The sequence below is a fragment of the Dendroctonus ponderosae genome, unplaced genomic scaffold (genome assembly GCF_020466585.1).
Source record: "Dendroctonus ponderosae isolate FM_Combo_2020 unplaced genomic scaffold, Dpon_F_20191213v2 Dpon_F_20191213_8, whole genome shotgun sequence".
Classification (NCBI taxonomy): Eukaryota; Metazoa; Arthropoda; class Insecta; order Coleoptera; family Curculionidae; genus Dendroctonus; species Dendroctonus ponderosae.
The window spans coordinates 10,218,123-10,239,113 of record NW_026019016.1 but is presented as its reverse complement, the minus strand read 5'-3'; the positions used below and the strand labels follow the sequence as shown (position 1 = coordinate 10,239,113).

Genomic DNA, 20,991 nt, shown 5'->3' with positions numbered 1-20,991 from the left:
CAAAATGTATACTAATTATATTATATTGTAAATTAATAGTAGTTTTGCTGTTGTCTCTTTTCGCTAGTCAGAATCGCCGGTAACCAAGTTCTTCAGCCTATTCGTAATCGACTTGTTTTTCACCCTATTTTTTGGTACTTTTGAGCTTTTTAAAGCGAATATTTCAAATCTGTGGAGTTTGGACCAACTCTATCTTATAGAAACTTTCATAGCGAACAAATTTATAAGTATTTTTTTTTCTTCAAAATGCATGCTTACCGAGTTATATGCGATTGTTTCCGGAGAAAAACACGATTTTCGCATTTTTTTAAACTTTTTTGTTGTTTATGCAAAACGCACACCTTTTCAAGCTGGCGCACCTCGATATTTTTAATCGTTAAACCATTCCCGAGCGATCCAATAGTTATCTAAGTTACGTCACGTTAGATCCATATTTGAAAAATTTCGTCGTAATTCTGGCATTCTGGCATTCTGGCCTATTGGTCAGACGATTCAGAGCAAGGCTTAAAGGTCTTTGCAATGATTCTGGTGATGCCTCTGCATGATGACTTTTGACTTTTTTTGATGAGATGCTAATTAATTAAAACTATACATCTGAGTTTCAAACTGATATATTTTCAATAATATTTAACGTTTCCAAGCACTTACATATGGGATAATTGTAGTAGCGAAACCCAAAACTCCATATTCAGCGATATTTCACAAAAAAAAATATTTTATCTGAAAATATCAACCAATTATAAAAGTTTTAATCATTTTAAGATTTCTGTTGGGAAGACCGAATCATTGAACAACAACTTGAACAATCAGATTTTCCCGAAATATATTATTCCAATCAATTTTGACGATATTTTTAAATTCGGAGTTTAAAACTTCCATAATTACTTCACCGAAGACACCGATGGTGTTAAATAATGTTCAGCAAACTTTTTAATATCTGCGGCATATCTCTCTGCTCAAAAGTTTGGCAATTTGGCTTTGGCTCGGTGATTTTCATTAAATCAGTGATGTTTTCTTGAACAGGTTGAGAGTGCTAAATCATATCAACGATTTATTTCAAAGATATATTTACCGTACATTAGGACCTAACTGATTGTTGTTTTGTCTGAACAAGAAAGTTTTATATTAAATGCGCCTAAAAATCTCTTGTTTAATACACTTTTTAATTGAATAATTATATCATTATGCATGCGTTGTTTTCAACTTGGATAAAATAATATGTATACGCATAAAACAAATGAATATTACTATTTCTGTGAAAAAGCTCAGTAATTGTCTGCTTCATTAAAATTTTTATATGCGCTTATTGGTATTCTCTGTTATATATTTTTAAATTGCTGGGTTTGCCTTGATACTTTATGAATAGCACCAAACATGAGAAAAGTCAATCATGCTTCAATTTCGAATCTCAAAAACTAAATTTGCTATGTTTATACACGCTAAAACTGTTGAAATAAAACCAATGCACTGATTATGCTTTTGATGTTAGTTTGTTTACTTGGTAATAATGTTAATCATTTTTCTTTAAACCAAATTGACCAACTTTCATCAAATTCACTACGACGAACTTACTCGTCTTCTTAAAACCACGTTTCTGTATTTTTAATTCAGTTATCTGTGCCGGAAAAGCAACATGTCTTCTGTATCGATTAAGGAACAGATAGTAAACAAAGTTGCTTTCTTAACTTAATGACTCGGAGTAATTTAAACCATCTTTAGGGGTGTGTAAATGCAGCAATATTGTTGCGAAAACATTGCACGTTTACACACCCTAAATATTTCATTTTAGCAAAAGCAAAATAAGCGATATGTTGAAAATTGCAACGGCGGAAAACATTCAGTATTGAGACTAAAGTAAATGCTTATTTCTTAGGTAGGTGTGGTTCAATTACAATTTTTTTAGGCTCCACAACAGACGCGTCTATTTTAGATCTACAGTAGAATAATATTTCCTATACATATATTTAGGAAATACAGCAATAGTACATACAACGTTTTTATCTTTCAACATTTTGTTGTGGTTGTAAGTTACGTACATAAGCAGAAAAAATGTCATTTTAATTGGCCCCAATATTCATAATATGAAATGTTTTGGTATTTTAATCTTCAGTCACTTTGATATCTTGGGACCGAAGGCAATTAATGAATCCATATTATGTTATTTTTGTCACTGTAGACATTTTTGAGATGCAAACAGTGTGTATCTGCTCCTTTTTTGCCTTATAACTTGTTTCTACTCCTTTGATTTCTTCATTGTTTTCTTGAGTTTCCCATTTTTACGTGTTCTAATTTTACAAAGTAGCATTTGTGGTAAAAATTATAGAATAATAAAAAGCATATAAACTTGATGAAAAATGACCAAAGCGACACGGCACCCGGAAACATTACCATTCTTCTTCGAGGGTGTTCATCATATGCTTAATAGTGCGATTACATCAGTTCTAAACCCATTGACATTTTAAAGTCTCGCTGATTTCCTCTTTTGTCATAAAGCCAGTGACTGAAAACGTCCTGTGTGTGTATGAATTAAAGGCTCGAATCATGTTTTGTGATGCAAACCTATAAATAATGATTACATCTATCTGATAGTCGATCATTGAACTGTAAAACACAATAGTGCAACTGCCTACATTATGGAGCAGGATCATTCACTCGTAGGCACCAGCTTAATACCATGCATGTTGAAATGCAGTAACATTACTCATTTCCGTAAATTTGCCATTTACCGTTCTCGGGCCTACTCATGCAAATGCACTTTTCACAAATCCTGCAGGAAAGTGCACGGAATCCAGTTTCGCTGAATTCGTAAGACCGGCGAAGGAACACCACCCAAGTTTCAAATTCCTGATAATCAGTCAGAATAACGCTTTGTTTCGGATACTTGGTGCCGCAATAAATAAATGGTATGCCGTGTTCTACTGCTCGGTTTTCACGCTTTGGGCTACACAATGTATGGTAGTAGTCAGGCTTTATAAAATTGATAATAAATGGCCATATTTTAAAACTACTATCTTGTCCTAAAAGCTCAGAAACACGCTTTAAAATCAGCCTAACGGCATTATTCTGACTTGTATGGCTCAGTGTTGTTGGCACTATTTGCTATTTTCTAATAATAATCGTGTCAAAATTTGTACAGTATATAGGAATGAAAAAATATAAATACATTTCTAAACATTTTAAAATGTTTAAATACAAGAAACATCTGGCTGAAATAATATACTGTAAAAGAATAATTCATACAAATAGACATGTGGAAGATCGTTATTAACATCGTAAAAAAGGCAAAACTATCTTTTACATAATGTTAGAAGTGTAAACCATTAAACTCACTTCAAATAAAAAGAAGACATTTGCGGGACTAGACTACGGCATATGGAAGGACTTTCAAAAAATGTCGAGGATTTTCAAGAAGTTTCCCATAAATTATTAAAGCAGACGGCACTAGTGTGGGGATGTGTGGTCCACATTGTAATAATTGTAATTGTTAACTGTAATGAAAGTAAGGTTGGTGTCTTTTTGGAAAAGTCGTCAAATTTTTTGCATTGGCATTGGCAAGAAGACGAATTAATTGTATTCGGATTTTCTCCAATCCCCAAATTGAAAAAAAATTCTGTTATTACATAGTAGGTATAAATCATTTTTAATTGTAGTTTTATGTAGTTTATCTAATTAAAATCTAATGTTATCGGGTTTTGTAATTTATTTAAGCGTTTTCATCAATTTTGAGTATATTACTAAAATCAAATTTTACTAATAGACGGCCTTAATTTAATTTATATTTTAAAGACCAAATCTATAAAAAAGTATCTGAACAAAAGAACATAACTTTCCAACCCACAAACCAAGAATAGCCGACTATAGATACCTCAATTACAATATACTTCAGCTTGAAAATCCAATTTATATGCGAGCCTTCTCGACGCTTACCGGCTAATCATAGTTAAGTTTAACCATTAACATTAACTGAAGTTGAAAAGTTTTGCAGTAAATCATATTAAGCAGGTCCACACTGAAATGTTGTTTCCATCAACGTAAAAATAATATTTGTAATAATATAAACAACTGTAAGTTTTTGAAGTTTATAAATATTTTGACTATTGAAAAATGAGATAGTTAGCGGTACATCTTGCGTAAATGTTGACATGGGGTTATGGAAAACGTTGACGAATGGCTTTTTATTAGTGTCTATTAAAAGCATGTTTTTTAAAATACGTCCTTTGGAAAAGTCTCAACTTTTCCAAAGTTTTCTATCCGACAAGAATTATTTTCGTGCGGCATTTCCACATACATTAACCATTCAAATATTAAATATATTTGCTTGTAATGGTTGTTGGAAAGAATATTTTTTTGTTGTAATAGAAATAAACGAATACGAAAATAGTCGTTTTCGATACAAGATACGAAAAAGTGTTGTTTTTCGAACGACGACGGCGTTTGACACACGAGGCGACGTCGAGGGTGTCGAAAAACGAATTTTCGGAAAAATGTCAGTTTTTGACTCACTCTAATAAAAAACTTGATGTAAAACTGTGCCTTTTCTGCAAGTGCCGAGTGTACTCATTCATCAAAGCCCTTTACTGCTCATTATTTTGATTCTGGAAATATCAACAACAAATCTGAATAAATAATTATAATTATAATAAATATGTTTTCTTTTAATAAACTTTAAACATTTTATTAAACGGATAGATTATGTTACGATTTGTTAATGTGCATTTATTTTAAATCCAAATTAAGCACTAAATATATTGTGTTACCTGTAGATTGTTTTCAGCATTGAAGATTAGAAATATCAATAGAATTGCAACTGGGGAACGGAACATTAGAAAAACATTTAAGCTTGTTTGCAAAAACACAAGTCTTTTGCGTTTAGCTATTTAAATTCAATAATTTTTATTTAGGAAAATGCAAAAGAAAAATATGACTAGTTTAATTAAATAATTCAATGATTTTACTAATTCAACATCGTGACAAAATCACCCTTTTTGCCAAATTAAATAGAGTGAAGAAGTCGCTTCCGGCAGCCGATTCTGTGGCGTATACGGCGGCAATATTTACCAATTAAATGTTTGCTATTTTCAAAACTTCTCAATTTACATTATAAATTATAAGCGACATAGTAAACAGCAGTTTGATGTTTGTTATTAAACTTCGGTTTAATATTTTACAATGTGCACGTACACCCCGGTTTCACGAAAACTACCCTGTTTGTATTCAGACCTGCGAAAATATTGGCTTAAAGTCAAAGCAGTTTGCCCGCAAATCAACTAGTTTAGAAAATATATATTTGCAAACAATTTATTCACTATTTATTTATTTAATAATTGACCTAAAATTATGTAAAGAATCAACAATCAAGAATCAATACTGAACCCGCATTTGTAAGTGTGTACTCAAGCTCCGTTTTAGAGCTTTAAAAAGTAACGTTTTTTAGAGCAAACATTTCATCAGTTGCCGATAGATGCGTAAACAGTGAATATCAAAATAATAAAAACCGTAAAAACGTCACAAAATTCGTGCACGAGCAAATCCTAATTTTTTTTCTGCCGGGCTTTTGGCAAATTAAGTTACGCACGACAAAAGTAAACAAAAGCAGACGCCTAGAAAAACCACTTAAAATTCCACAGTTGTTTAGGGTCCCTTTAAACGCACGACCCTATTTTCTATCCCACTAACCTTTGAAAAAGATCCATTAAGGGTGGAATAATATTCGGATGTGTTAGCGGATGGGATTTGCAATTTGCCATTCTACATTCGAATAAAGCTCTGGATCATGATATTGTCTTTGTGAAACTTTAAATTAACATTGGAAGCATGGGAAGGGAATAAGACGTAATTTATACCAATTATGGTTAAGAGTGGAAACAGGTATTTCTGGAGTAAACTTTAAATTTCTCATTAAAATATTCTTCAAAAGCTTGCATAGAATATGCTTTGAAAGACGCACGCTAGTGTTAAGGCAACAGTTAGTAGAATTTTGCAGCACGCGATATTTTGGTTTGAATAATTGGAACATTTTAGTCTGGATGTTTTCCGGAGCACACATCATCTTTATATCCGACGTTTCCTTACTATTTGCGGCAAGCATTGTCAGATATGATACTAAAAATGTATGTCAACGTCTCCTTGAAAATGAAATATGTAGGATAATTTAACATTAAATGATATGCAGAATACCCAGGTTCTACTCTAATGGTTCTATTTGTTTACTTTCAGTTTATTGGTATGTTGGATGTGCCAAGACCGACCAGTAGAGTGGAAATTGTTGCTGCCATGCGTCGAATACGGGTAAGGAAAAAGCCATGAATTTGAAAAGCTTATAAGCAATTATTATTATTTCTCTAATGCTAATTAAGAACTCATTTCTATCACCTTTCACATTAAACATTTTTCATCGATTTGACATTAAATATGTTGCAGCATTGTCTTATTGTGTGCTTACGCCTCTACTTTTGGTTGGTAAACAGATGCATTTTCAATGGCTAATCTCAATTTTGTTGTTTGTAAAGTACTAATTCTCGCATTGCAATACTAATTGCGTGGCACTGTTGATTTAACTCTTTAACGGCTACTGTGTTAAAAACACTGCTTTGATGCATTATACTGTGTATTTTCTTGCATAAAAGCTCAATGTTTAAGAAGTTTCTTGCAAACTTTCTATTCTGTCCTTAAACAGTAATTCTTCTAACTGTATCGCTAATTTTTAAATGTTTTTTTTCAGTACGAGTTTAAAGCCAAAGGCATCAAAAAGAAAAAGGTGACCGTTGAAGTATCAATTGAGGGCGTGAAAGTCACACTTAGGAAAAAGAAGAAGGTAAGCTTTTTTATATTTGAATTTCTGACCATGTGTGACATAATTTGAAACCACTTAGTCATAAAATTGACGCCGCATCGACTTCCGATGATTCGAAGTATATCTATGTAAATATTGGCTTATTTTGCCTTTAACGTGATGATGATGATGATGATCATGATGGTGATATTATAATTAATCTGGCAAAAACGATAATGTATAAGTAATAATCATTTAAATCAAAACATGTAAGCTTACAATTAAAATAAATCGCGTATTGACGGATCTGGCGTAGAAATTCCTAAACAGATCATTATTTGTTTTTGGAAAAGAAAAGTGGTATTTACAGCAGATCACCTCATTAACTGGAGATATTATCAAATAATTTTCTAAAAGTTTTTAGATTTGACAGCAAGCCATGTGCAAGGTAAACTTTTAGTCTATTTGCAATTATTTTTTCACGGAACTCGATACTTTGACCTAGGTGATTTTGAGTTTGAAACCTATTTTCTCTCAAGGTGTATTAACTGTTTCAGACATTGTGTCTATATAGAAAGTTCCATGTTTTGAATTTCTCCGTCATTAATGAAATACTAGATTTCTAGATTTTTTTAAATACAGATCAGCCTTTTAAAATTTTCCTTGATTTTGTGTTTGCAGAGGAAACATTGGACGGATGACAAATCCATGCTTCTCCACCATCCGATCTATCGGATATTCTACGTTTCGCACGACTCCCAGGACCTTAAAATATTTAGTTATATTGCCAGAGATGGTGCTTCCAATGTGTTCAAGTGTGCGGTATTTAAAGCTCATAAAAAGGTAAGCGTGTTACTATGTGGCAGTACAAATATTGTATATTATCCTTTTGGCTTATTTTGTGTTAATACCTGATATTAGTTGAATTCGTAAATGGAAAATCGACGTTCGATTCTCTATTTAACCAAATTGCACTTTTTTAGAATTGAAAATTCCATTAGGGGCTACGTACAAACTCTCGTTTAATCCACCGGGCAACAATCGCTAAAATTTCCAGTCGACTTCCTTTATTCAGTCGAATGGCTCTAGTTTCTAATCGAAAAAACATATAATTATTGAATTGCCGGTTTTCCTGCGCTATAGTGAACAGCACGTATTATTTGAGTGATCGTTTTTATACTCAGCTAATTGATGTTATTAATAATTCGCATCAAAGTAGAAATGAAGCTTTATTAAACGACTCAGTCGAGAGATATTCACATTGGCACGACAAAAATCAAAGTAAACAACCGCTGAATTCGTTTTCCGAATATCGAAATGGGAACTATCCAGATGGCTTTGTAAATCAACATTGGTGTAAAATCTTCATATAAAAAAAGTACACCGAAATTGTAGTTAAACAGGAACCAGGAACAAGATTTTGTATTTTAAAATAATTTTATGTATGTGCATTGTGAATTTATCCGAGCGCCTTTGAAGCATGGGAACTAAGATTTATATTGTCGCGGCTGATTTTTGTCAAACATAGAACAATACACAATACACGTAAGTTACGTAAATTTTATAAAAAATATTTTTTCATGATTCTCAAACTTGACACATTTTCCTTTTAAACAATTATATTTAACTCAAAGTGAAATTTTCGGCAAGTGTTTTATATTTAATAGTTACCATATTTAATAGTTACCTAACTCCCTTTTTTAGTTAATCTTTTGAAAGGAATTTTGCTGTTTAAACGCTTATACACGACTAGGTGTAAGATTCTATATTACGTTTTGTATTTCCTGTTTTATATTTTACATATTATACAGGAAGCTGATTCGCTTCCAGTCCGTATCAACAAAGCGTGGAATACTTACTAACATTTTCCCGACAATTCGAGATTTCTTATTGTTACACTGAATAGCCGGAGGGGAAACTTTAGTTAGACCACACAATATTTAGAGAATCTTCCCTATTTTTCAATTTGTATCTGTGCAAAATGTAAAGGTTTTCTTTAAATTATCGAGTTTTCCTGCGTCATACTGCCTCGATGGTGTAGAGCATGTTTTAAGTTTCTTAAGTGGTAAATGTCTTTATACTTGCATGTCGTTGGCGGTTTAGACGTGAAACCAATAAAAATCTACCGGCATCATTCTTCTTTTGATAATAATTGAATGTCTAAAACAAATAAGCAAACGAAAACTCGGTAACGTTGCCCTTTCTCCACGATTTTGGAGACACAAGTTTGTCACTTTTTAAATGTTTCAAACATTTCATCCAAGTACAGTGTTGTGCTGCTGTAAATTACATAATTACATGTTAAAACCGTTGGTAATCAAGTCACCGTTGTATCTGCAAGAGCAACCTATTTTTACTAATGATAATTTTATTAATGGTGTATATATTTAGTGCATTAATTACAAGTATATCCACTATGCAACGGAATTAACTCAGTTGATTTGTGCAGATCAGTCAGCTTAATTTGTTCTATCGTAAACTTAAAGACGTTTCAAGGAAGTAGTTTCAGAAACCAACTTTTCATGTGGGAATAACACCTTTTCGACTATTCCTTGCTCCGTATTTTATACAGGCGATTTTAAAATACCGTTCTAGCTCTTTAAATATTTGAAATGCAATGTTTACGTTTCGTAAGTAGTACCATCAAGGATTTGGCTTACTTTTTACTTATAATTTAAATGAACGTTAAACACCTGAACAACATAATGGATTCAATTTGCCAGTTCTAGTTCCCCAAAATCCGAATTTAAATATAGTTCCGGGAAAAATCTACATAAAATTAGACAACTTTTTGCGAAAAACCTCAAGTGCTTTACATATTTTTACATTGTGCTCATTAGATTAATTTTAACCGGGTGAAAGTAAACACTTTAAACCGGCTGACTTATTACATATTAGGTTTCTGCATATTTTTTCACTTGCCAGGTGCGAACTCATCAATTTTACAGCCTAATTAAATGGATATATTGCAGTGTACCTATACAGATCTGCTTGTCAAAATATTTGGTTAACTTTCCTGCTATAAAAAAGGAAAAACATGTATCTATTGATTTACCGCTTTTACGTGCAAACGGTCATTAATTTTCGGAATTCTTCCCTACTAAATAAGCCCATGACTTTGCCAACTATTTTTTGAATACTAGGAAATGCTAAATCATTATGATAGATTTACTTTTGATTATCTTGCTCTCAAGTAGCTGTTGTTTCCGCTGCTAGTTTTAACGTAATCTAGAAAGTATTAACATTTTTTGACATCTATAAAACTTTTCGAAACTCAGGAGATTTAGCAGGCTATTTGTATCTAATATCAATTGATTATTGAAAATGACTGCTTGCCAAAAGCTTGCACAGGCTTTTCGAGACATTATAAATGCCAACAGACAAGTAACAAGAGTATTAGTGATAATTTGAAAAATATCAATATCGTGTGTGGTCCCCGAAAATATACATAAATGCAATACTTTACTCATTTCCACTCACTATACTTATACACAGTTAATTTAATCTTCTGTGCGGTTGCATGTTTCACTGAAACTTAATGCAAATGTAGAACAACAAATCCCAAATTTAAATAATGTCGTCTGCCTACCCTAAGTGGGTAATTAATGTTTACGGGCATTTTAAACGGTTGTTAAAGTGTTGCTACTTATTAAGAGAGATAACAACCAATTTTTAATGAATAATATTGGTTACAACCCATAAAATCATAACGGAAGTTTATCGTTGACAGATGATGGGTCCTCAAATTCCTTATTAAAGTTTGATTATTTCTGAAGCTGAAGTTTGCACGAAGCAATTAGTAACGGCGCATAAAATTGCAAGCCCTCATTATTTTTCCCTATTAATAATTTGCTGACTTGAACGAACCTTCACTATTTGAAGCCACTAAAAGAATATTTATTAACTTGATATTGATCAGCAATTAAGCCAACGACTACTAATATATATTATATTAGTAGTCGTTGAATTAAGCGCAACAAGTTAAAAAAGATGCTAATAACATTTGGGCTTTCTTTGCACATTCTGAGAAGCATTTTATTTTTTCGAAGCATTTAAGTTTTGTAAAGTCCTATTTAGTCAATTAAAATTGGCAATTGAACCGAATTGGAATTATTTAATTAAATCATATTAACGGTTATCGGGCTTTCTTTGCAGGTCAGGAACGCATGAAATATGCACTTTAAGACTCAACATCAATATTCTTCTATTCTCTGATCTTCGTACACATATTTGACCTTGTACTTTGCCAATTTTCATCAGTTTATTCTTTTTATATCCCAAATTTTCAAGACATATATATTGCGTCGCTCTAACTCGTTTACGCCTCTACTATGCGAATATTTGAAATTGTTTTAATTTAATATTGATCATTGATACAAAAATGTCAAATTACAAACTAATGGACCAAACATTTAAATTTTGCCATACAATCGAGATATGTTTTAAATTATTGCCTTTGAATACAGACGTGCTTTTGTCGATTTAAAAGCTGGACAATGCCGGTCGAAATAAATTACAAAATATTATATGGGTCTCGTCCAAAACAATATTTCTGGAAATTCAATTTTAAGCACTAAATTAATTAGTGCCCGTATGCCAGACAAAGCTTCGCGTAGTTTTGTTAGTTATATTAGTGTGTTACTATTTGCTTTCCGGGCAAAACTATTGAGGACATTTTGAGTATTTACGGTTGCTTAATTTTCTGGCTTTTCTAATAATGTTGAATTCATTTGCGAATTTTGCAACTTTACGTGCACTGTAATAGATAGTGAATCAATAAGTTTACTAAAGTTAAATAAATTCAGCTCCAACATATATGTTTTATTAAAATACAGTATTTTTATATGTTCAACTTTGCTGAAAGTTTTATGACCCCTAGGATTACCGATGATTTAAACTCAGTCTTATGTATCGTTTGTGCCACTCCTAAACATATACCGTTACTTACACGTTTTTCGCACCTATTTGAGCCTCGTTTCCAGAAACCCTGATGATGGCTTAATCGCCGAAAGCGACTGGTCAAATATTAGATAGATACACGCTTGAACCGTATACCTCATTTTGATACTTTTTGATAGACATTGATACACAGCTGAATATTTACACATTTTTGTAGCAATCTGCTCTGCGAGTAAACTTGTGAATAAAAATGTGGTGTGGTGATGTGATTAAAAAATAATAATTTTTAACTTAGTTATGACAGAAAAAATCTTATAAAAAGGTTACATTTTCACATAATATCAATTAAAAATCCCTGCTGCGATTTTCGATAAGTAATTAGCACTCAATCAGTTAAGTAAATTTTGAAATATTTAATATCGAAAGCCTTTGATACATCCACTGGCAATTGTTTACCACGTAGGTACGTGCGACTAAAATAACCTATAATTTTTCTATAGCCTGAACCTCTTAATTCTAAAGAAAAAATTGGCCGGTTTATTTTCCTTAGAGGCAGCAGATGTTATGTGCTGATTTCGTATAGGCAATTTTAATGGAACATTTATATATTTCGAACGCATAAATAAACTACTTGTCGATCATTTTTTTAAATAATTTTTGAGTATTTTTACCTAAACGCCTGTCCACTTAAAAAAAACAAATAATAAGCAGAGCTGCTTTTAATATTCTATGATAATAAACAGAATCCTTTTAAAAATATGGATTTTTCGCTCGTACACTGCATTGTTTCATCATAAAACATGATTTTTTCATGTCAGCTTTTAACTTTCGGTCTTCATTATTTATTTTACTTGATAATTAAACCTTCATATTATTTATAAACTAAATAACTCAACTTTGCATTAGCGTGATTACCCGTTTTATATGAAATTTGTTGTGTTTTACAAGCGAGTACAACGTATTGTCTCAAAGGTGAAAAGTATGATCATTCATCACCTGGCTAAATTTGTCAAGCTGGACTTGTTTTTGTTGGACGAGACGCCGTGAAAAAAAAGTAATTTAAATTGCCAAACCAAGGCGAGCTTTTAAAGCTTTGTTTGCTTTATATTAGAGCACGTACAGAAAATATTTTTGCAAGGTAAAGAATCCTCTAATAAAAATTAAGCTGTTTGAGTTTTTTGTGTAAATCTCTTCTTTTTTTTAAATGCGGTTTTACATATTTTTTGTTTGCTCTAAGGCTCTTGATAATATCAGATTACAACTGAATTGACATAAATAGTAAGATGAGTTGGGCGTTCTGAAATAGCTCAAAAATCTTCAAATTTCTTTATAGATGATTTTCCTAAGTGTATAAAGCAGCAATAGTCGTATTGAAATCCATTCACTTACTGAAACTCGACCTCAACTTCGTTTATTTATTCTTCAAAGAATTTCCAGTGTAGAAAAAGTTCATTTCATCACTCGTTTGTTCGGTACATTCAATAAACACTTCAAACGCCTTGTGTTTCTACTGAAATACATGGTTTTTTCGAAAAAACAACACTTTTGTCTAATTGAGAAAATCGGTTAAAAAACTGTTTGTTTTTTGAAAAAATATTTGTGGGAACAACTGTTTTTTTATTAGAACCCAAAGCACTAATTTTGATTATAGATTTGAATTTTTTTTCTTTTATTGTGCTGCTTATATGTTCTATATTTTTGTTTATTAGCTTAGGTTGCCAATTGAAATCGAGCTGCAAGGTTACATTTTGCTGAACAAATTATGAAAACAAAAGGATATGGCGAAAGTGCCACAAATTTTGGCATCTTGCCCAATTTGTTTAAAAAAAATTATGATGTAGGTTTTTTAATGCTACTTCTTTAAGCTGGTCAAACTAAAAATGGAAATAAATTTACGAAAACCTCTAAACCCCTAGATGAATAGGGTATTAACCTGCACAGGTCCACGCAAGATTAACGACGAGCAATAAATCCAACAACGCAAGTTGAATCTTGACATAAAATGTTCCCCCGAAAATCCACGAAACATTCGGAATAATGCCATAAACACGTCAAATACTATAAATAATTCGAAAATTCAGTGCTGGAGGTGCGATTTTCGCGAGTGACCGCTTCAACTTTTGTTTCCAAACAGTTTCACGATTCGATGGCTTAATCAGTGTGCTCGTTATAGTCGTTGAATCCAATTCCTCGTTTCATGTAAAACCGATTTGTGTTGTTTTGTGACTTAGTTGAAAATGTGGACAAAACTGATAAATGGCAAACCGTTTCTCTCAAAAGTGTGATGAAACTTAGTGTGCTTTTATGTGTCCGAATATTTAAATAGTGCTCGAAGCTGAAACCGTTTATTATGCTGGTTATTTTGCAAAACACAGTTAGAGGAAGTTTTTAAAGGTTTTTTTGATACTCAGGAATTAGGGCGAAATCGGATTCACTAAGCTGCAGATTTTTAATTTTTTTAGCTGATTAATCATTATGCCATGGAAATATTTGTATGCAACGAGCTCAGAACTCATATATAATGCATGCACTGCATTTTGCTCATGTATAAATTCCAGATTACCATCAAACTCTTCAAAACTTCATTCCCAAATAAAAATTTAAGTTTAATGATAAAGAACATGCACAAAAGTTTATTTTGGGCTCGACTTAAGCTTGCTACCTTTATTTTATTCATAGCCAAGGAATTTGACCTGTAATTAAAGTTTTGGCGCCAATATAACGGAGGCAAAACAATGATTTATTCCAGACTTGGAATTCCAGAACTTGTACGATAGTTATTTATGTGTGCACTTTTGGAGAATTATATCCTATATTTATATCTTTGAGTGGGTTCAAATGCGATTAAACATATGGGAACTACTACAGAATAAAAAGTAGCTATTAAGCAAGAAAACAGACTGCAAACGTACCTACTTTAAGTAAAAATTGTAAATTTCAAATTGAGGTTTTATTGGCGATTTTTTGTTTGTTTGATTTGTTTGAAGAAAAATATTAATTATCTTATATAAACATGTTCATTTCGATTATTACTCTATTATGTAGTCGTAAAGCTGGGTAATGATAACTCATAAACATAAATTGCTATTAGTTGCATTCGATTGTATCGCAGTCTTTGAAGTTATTTTAGTATATCCGTTAAAATCACCAGTGCAAATACCCAAGTTGCAAAACATATAATTTTCCAATGGTATTGCTTTGATAGTGAGCTAATAGCTCTTTTAAATTAGACACTAATAACGTTTAATTCAAAATATTTTTAAAATTTTTAATCATGATAACAGCAATCATTAATTTATGTGCCTTGATTTACGCTCGAAGCAACTGAAAGATCGGTTAAGAATATTTAAGTACAATTGTTTCAAATTCACTTAATTCCGGAAAATCAACGGCAAAGTGACCTTTGCAAAATTAAGTCCGAGGACTTCGAATAATGTAAATATCGACCATATGGCGAATGCCAGTACATACGTTTCAAACGTCATCAATTTATTCACGTGTTCTTTAAACATACATCCATGGACTGAAGTAGGTATACCATCATTCACCGCTGAATAAATTCTATACGAAAACTTGTTCTGCATTAATTTTTTGGTTGATTTTATCTGTCACAATCTTACATTATAGGATCTCGGTCGATAAGACTTTTCACCCAAAACAAAGTAAAAAGTTACTTACTTACTACACAGAAATTTTGTCTGAAATAATCAAACCGAAAGTTTGCTTTAACGTTATTTTACTAGAATGTTTGCATCCATGGACTAAAGTAGTGCCAAAAAACAATTAGCGCAAATGTTAATTTTAAATTCAAGGATCAACATTTTAAGCCAAGCCTAAGCAAATCTGACGGAATGTTCTTGAATAAATCTTTTACCGAAATTTTATTTGCATATATTTCCATTTGAAACCTACATAGAGTTGGTTGAAGCAATTCAGATAAATGCACTTGCTCATATTTCCATTTTCCTATGAATAGAATTACAAGATTTTATTGCGTTTTAATGTTTATGATTACCTCGTAATAAATGAAAAACTATAAAGAACTGATGAAACACAACGACAAACCATATTTTCAAGCGAATAAAATTCCGTTGCAAGCGTGTTAAATTTCATATTTTTTGTAATATTTTTTCGATTGAAACCCAATGGGCATCATACAACATATAACATTTATTTTTCTAGTTATCAAACCATAATGTTAACCTCATTACTGACGGATATTACCAATTAATCTGGGGGAAAGTGCAATAATCAATCAAGTGGGATTTTTTAAATTTCCAAAGTGACATATCCGGAGTGAAGAACTTGTTTTATGTTTGTTTATTATATCAAAATGGTGTTCAACTTGACAAGCTGTACATTACTTATAAAATAACAAACCAGAAATTTCTTGGTGACAAAAAATAATTGTCGTGTAACGCCGCTTTTTCCGAAACCGTTTTTAATGGAAAATAGCTTTTTTTCTCGGAACTCAATAAGGATATTTGCAAAATAACCCAAAAATGTACTTTCATTATTCCATTTTTTGAGAGTGTTTACGACCGATTGACTTGATTTTAAAAACCTTATTTTGGCCGAAAGATATATTGGTTAAATTTGTGCAAACCTTTTAAAAACCTCCTTTATAACGAAAATAAACATTGCATAAAAAACGGACCTTTTCATAAAATCAAACAAACAATCCTTCTAGAATATGAATCATATAAAAGTAAAGACATTATGTTAGCTACCCCACCAACATGAGTAACAAAAAGCAACTAAATGAGTTGAACATGACCAAGTTAAGACATTCCAGCCTAGATTTAGCAGATCCCGAGCTGAAAAAGAAACACAGCGATGTATTATCAAGGGCGAAGCACAAACTTTTAAACCTAAGTGATGCCTTGAAGCACAGAAAAGCCGAAGAGAACCAGGAAAAACCGTTGTCGAAGAGCATGACCCAATGCACGTTGGATTACTTTTTCAAACATTCCCAGAATAGAGACGAAGATACTAGGGATGAAATGTATCAGAAGCCTGGTAAGAATTAGCTGAAAATGGACTTAGAATTCTGAATATTGAAGACTTTGTGTAGTCATTTGGCAACTGTTTGTCGGCAAGCTATTGGCAGTTATTTCTGAAAATTATTTTGCATAATTGAATGAAGCGATAGGCAGTCGAAGTGTTGCGAAAAGTTTCAATCTGATACAGAAAATATTAAATACCTGAATTAAAAAGTATTATGTTCCATATTTGTCTAATTGTTACTTTATATGTAGAATGTTCATTTTTACAAAATGTCTCTAAAATCTTGAGAAATATTATGCCACATGTTGTCACTTTCTTAATAGACGATACAAATTATTGAAGAGATGAATACAGAAATACGTAAAAAAAGGCAGCTCAAATGATTTACTGTTAAAGTTTTAGCTTTTGAAATATTCGTTAGCGTTTCTTAAGATTTAAGTGCTTCTACAAAACAGCCAATGGAAAATTACTAACTGGATAGGAGTTAATCAGAGGACTAAATAATGAAACTTGTTATACTAAAACATGTTTTACTAAGGGACTTATCTTGCAATAAAATATTTTAAACTTTCTGTCAAAAAATATAGGAATTGCCATTAATCTGGCCAAGATTAGAAAACTTGCATTTCGTAATAAGACACTTCACAAATAACTGCAAAATAACTTATAGTTAATACACATTAGTTTAAACAGACATAAAAAAATTAGGAATGTTTACTATTACCAGGTACCAAGTGTTTATTACAAAAACAAACATCCGTGGGATCTTATCCTGAAATAAAGATCTCATCGTTTGACAACGAGTTGGATAATGAAAATGAGGTGTTTTATCCAATAAGCAGACTGAGGCCAGCAACTGTTTGTGTGGACCGGCCGAGTGTTGATAGACGAAGCGACGCCGAAGCTCTAGCATTAGAGCGTCCAAGAAAGAAGCTGAGCTTCAAGGAACCAGAAGTGGATACAAAAAATTCAAGACACACAGAAAAGCAAAAGAACGGCCATCATAATGAACACTCGACTAATAAAATGAAATTCAATAATCACTCCTTTGGGGAAACCTTAAAGAACAAAGCCGTAGCTAATAAGCAGGAAGATTCACGGGGGCGAATTCAGACAAACTTTCAAAATACTTTGAAGTCTTGTGAACGGATTCTGAAACATCCCAAGCCGAACGGGGCAAAAACTGCGCCTAACGAGAACATTGATAAGACGTTTACGTTGGGGAAAGGGATTCAAAGTATTGCCGGATTAGGATTAAGTGTAGTGACTAATGGAGTGCAGCGGACACCTAGTTTTGAGGATTCCGATTTAGAGGTAGGATTTCGGTTGACAAATGACTGAACAAAAGAAGGCGGCTTTCAAGTTTGAGCCCCATTTGGCGAATTTAATTCCCCAATTATAAGGTGGAATAAATGCGAAGTTCTTTATTTCCAAAATAAATGCATCTAATATAGTTAGTTGTATATATTAAAGTTTTTAAATTATATATGTGGATTAAAATTTTCAAAATTGTGTGTGATTTTTCGTAAAAATATCATGGTGTCTGTTTATTTCAGAGTCAAGCGATGCGAGTTGTCCGGACTGTTGGACAAGCGTTCGAAGTGTGCCATAAATTGTCGATAGGAGCGCCAGAAGACAATTTCGACGATGAACAGGACACGACCTTAACACAAGACTTACTCAGTGATCGGCTTAGTGATGTAGCTAGTGATAAACCCAAAAAAGGTAAGTACTCTTAATGCAAAAGAAAGCCGCCGAAGGAGAATTGTTGTGTTTTTAAAGCTCTCCACCAGCTGGAAACTTCTGTTATGAACCAAGTTAAAAGTCGGTTAGACGATATTCGTTTTAGTTTGTTTGTAGAGTTTTGTAAGAAATTTCAATTAGTTTAGATTTCAGTCAAGCAGTAACTTTATTTTTTACATAGTTGCTGTTTGACTAATTTAGACGGGTTTTTAACGATTTGAGTCTGGAAAATTTAAATATATGCTTTAAAAACATACATAATATTAGAAATTTAAGCATGGCTTTATTGTAGCAAAGTTAGAAAGCCTTAATCCTAGATACACACAGAATGAGTCGAGGATCAATTTTTAGGCACTGGGCACTGTAGTATGGGGCTTAGGTAAATAGTAGAAATAAGTAAAAGTAGCTCTGCTTCGCATTAAAACTGGAAGGATGGAAACTATTTAGTCCACGCACTATCTTAACATATCCCAAAAATCCCACACTGGATACCTAAATAGCTTATTTTTTCAAAATACTTAATTTTAAAGTTTACTATACTGCATCTGTTAATAATAAAAATATTTTCAATTAATATTGATATGCAATACAGACGAAGTGCTGAAGCATATTTTGTTGTAAAAATTTTCCCGAAATCCGCATCTTTACCTGATGCGCTGTGATATGTTTGTCGGGATTAATTATTATGCTTTAAATTTATTCGCGTCATTTCCGAGTTACTATATAGATGATTTAAATTGAACAGTCTATGAAAAGATGAGGTATTCTGATATGTACTGTTTTCCACGTATCAATAAAAATAATAATTTATGTCAATGTGGCATTGGTTTACGTTCTGTTCTAGCTGGCCATCACTGCACTTTTGAACTCAAATTTTTCAGTTATTAATTCGAGGCAAAATTAGCGAAAAGGGACGCGCAAGGCAAAGAAAGATTATACTTACTTGAACAGATTTATGTTCAAACAGAGCTTTTCGCTTAGAGTTCATTAAGTTAGGACCCGGTTTGAAAAGAAAGCAGATGCGATCATATTTTTGAAATAGTGGCCGGCCAAAAGATCCCGCACGTTTCCATAAATCCTGGCTGTAAATTTGGGAGCTTTCAGGATGTTGCACCGAATAGTACACATCTGGAAATAAAAATAACGTTGGGATCTGGCGACCTGGAATATCATTTAGCACGGGTTCAACTACGAGTTGTTTCACGCATTAGTTGGTAGCAAAAAATACAATTCAAATTAAATGTAATAGTTGTGTTTAGAAAAGTCATCGGATGTTTAATCTAGCATCTAGGATCCAGCCAAACTTGTTTGATTGATTGAATTTTGTAAATCAGTTGGAAAATTACGAGTATTCCGATCTAGGAAGCGAAAAATACTCAGTGAAGAAAAATAAAATTTATTGATATTGGTGCAAACTGCCTGAAATATTGAAATACCATTTTACACAGGTTAGAAGTTAATAGCAAATCAACTCAACTCTCTCCCACCCGCGATGGAAGATTTTGTCATTAAAATGATGATTACTATATTTTGATTAAGTTCAACTACTCCTAGATAGGAAACTATACTTTACTTTTACTTCAACAAAATATATTCGTTGCATTTATTGTAATAATTTTATAAATATTTTGATAAAAACACCAACTTCAAATTATTATATGTACACTGTCCAGTTTCGTTTTAAGGTGAAAATATGTATTCGAATACTAAATATGCACTCTTGAAACTAAACGAAGTAATCAGTATTCCTTCGATTCTTCATAAATTTCGAGTCATTATCATTTACCTATTGGAATTGAGGCTTCCTCCATAGGTACTATGCTTATTACAAAAGGCAATATTTGGTTAAACTACTTTCAGTTTAGCATATATATCGGGTAGGATTATTACTTCCATCATTACTTCCATTGTTTGGATTATTTGTCGGAAAGGAAGTTATAAACTATTTTTACAGCTCAGCTTTTAATATCTTTGCATTATCTAGAGATCATAAATTTTACATTGACGTGAGCATTGAGTTTTGGCAGTGACTAGCTGAGTGACTGTCTCTATTTGACTGTTTCCATAAGCTTTAAATAAAATCCCGATGTTTGTATTGTTATTTTATGTAATTTTGCTGACCGAGACATTTAGACAAATTGGAAAAGTTAGTTGCTTTAATGTACTTTCACGGTTTCGTGTTGTCCTTCGAGAATCTCTATCTCGGAATAGTTTTCTATTAGCGATATGTCCTTTGCTTATTTGATTTTTTGTTTCTGTTAATGTGGTCCCTATTCGCTTGTTATCCTTGTTGTATTATTGTTGTATTTCTTTCTTGTTGTCTGTTCAATTGTAATGTAATCCAATTGTCCTCTTCAATATTATTCAGTTGCGCCTATATTGTTTGTGGCGACTTTTTATTCTCATAATGAATACCCTCACATAAAATACAGGTAAATAGTTTTCAAATGTTTATATTCTTGCTTTCAGTTCGTAGTTTTGTACTTAACTAAACCAGTGTTAAAGTTAAATCGCTAGTTTTCTATACCTGAATTTCTTATACAAAAAGCTGCACAACTTCCATCTGCAAG

At 32.3% G+C, this 20,991-nt stretch overlaps 1 protein-coding gene across 5 annotated transcripts in view; it reads left to right on the top strand.

The window, feature by feature from the left end:
- The window catches only part of LOC109546376 (capon-like protein), a 116,354-nt gene that overhangs the window by 75,735 nt on the left and 19,628 nt on the right, over positions 1-20,991 (top strand). For 2 of the 5 annotated variants that reach the window (XM_019917324.2, XM_019917325.2), the window contains 4 exons: positions 6,217-6,288; positions 6,722-6,814; positions 7,454-7,615; positions 18,235-18,403. In XM_019917324.2, the coding sequence (XP_019772883.2) occupies positions 6,217-6,288; positions 6,722-6,814; positions 7,454-7,615; positions 18,235-18,403 (496 nt within the window). Of the gene's footprint in view, positions 1-6,216; positions 6,289-6,721; positions 6,815-7,453; positions 7,616-13,743; positions 14,066-16,361; positions 16,691-17,405; positions 17,993-18,234; positions 18,404-20,991 lie in introns of those variants that run through there. The other 3 variants (XM_019917323.2, XM_048669208.1, XM_019917322.2) reach the window with 3 other exon arrangements.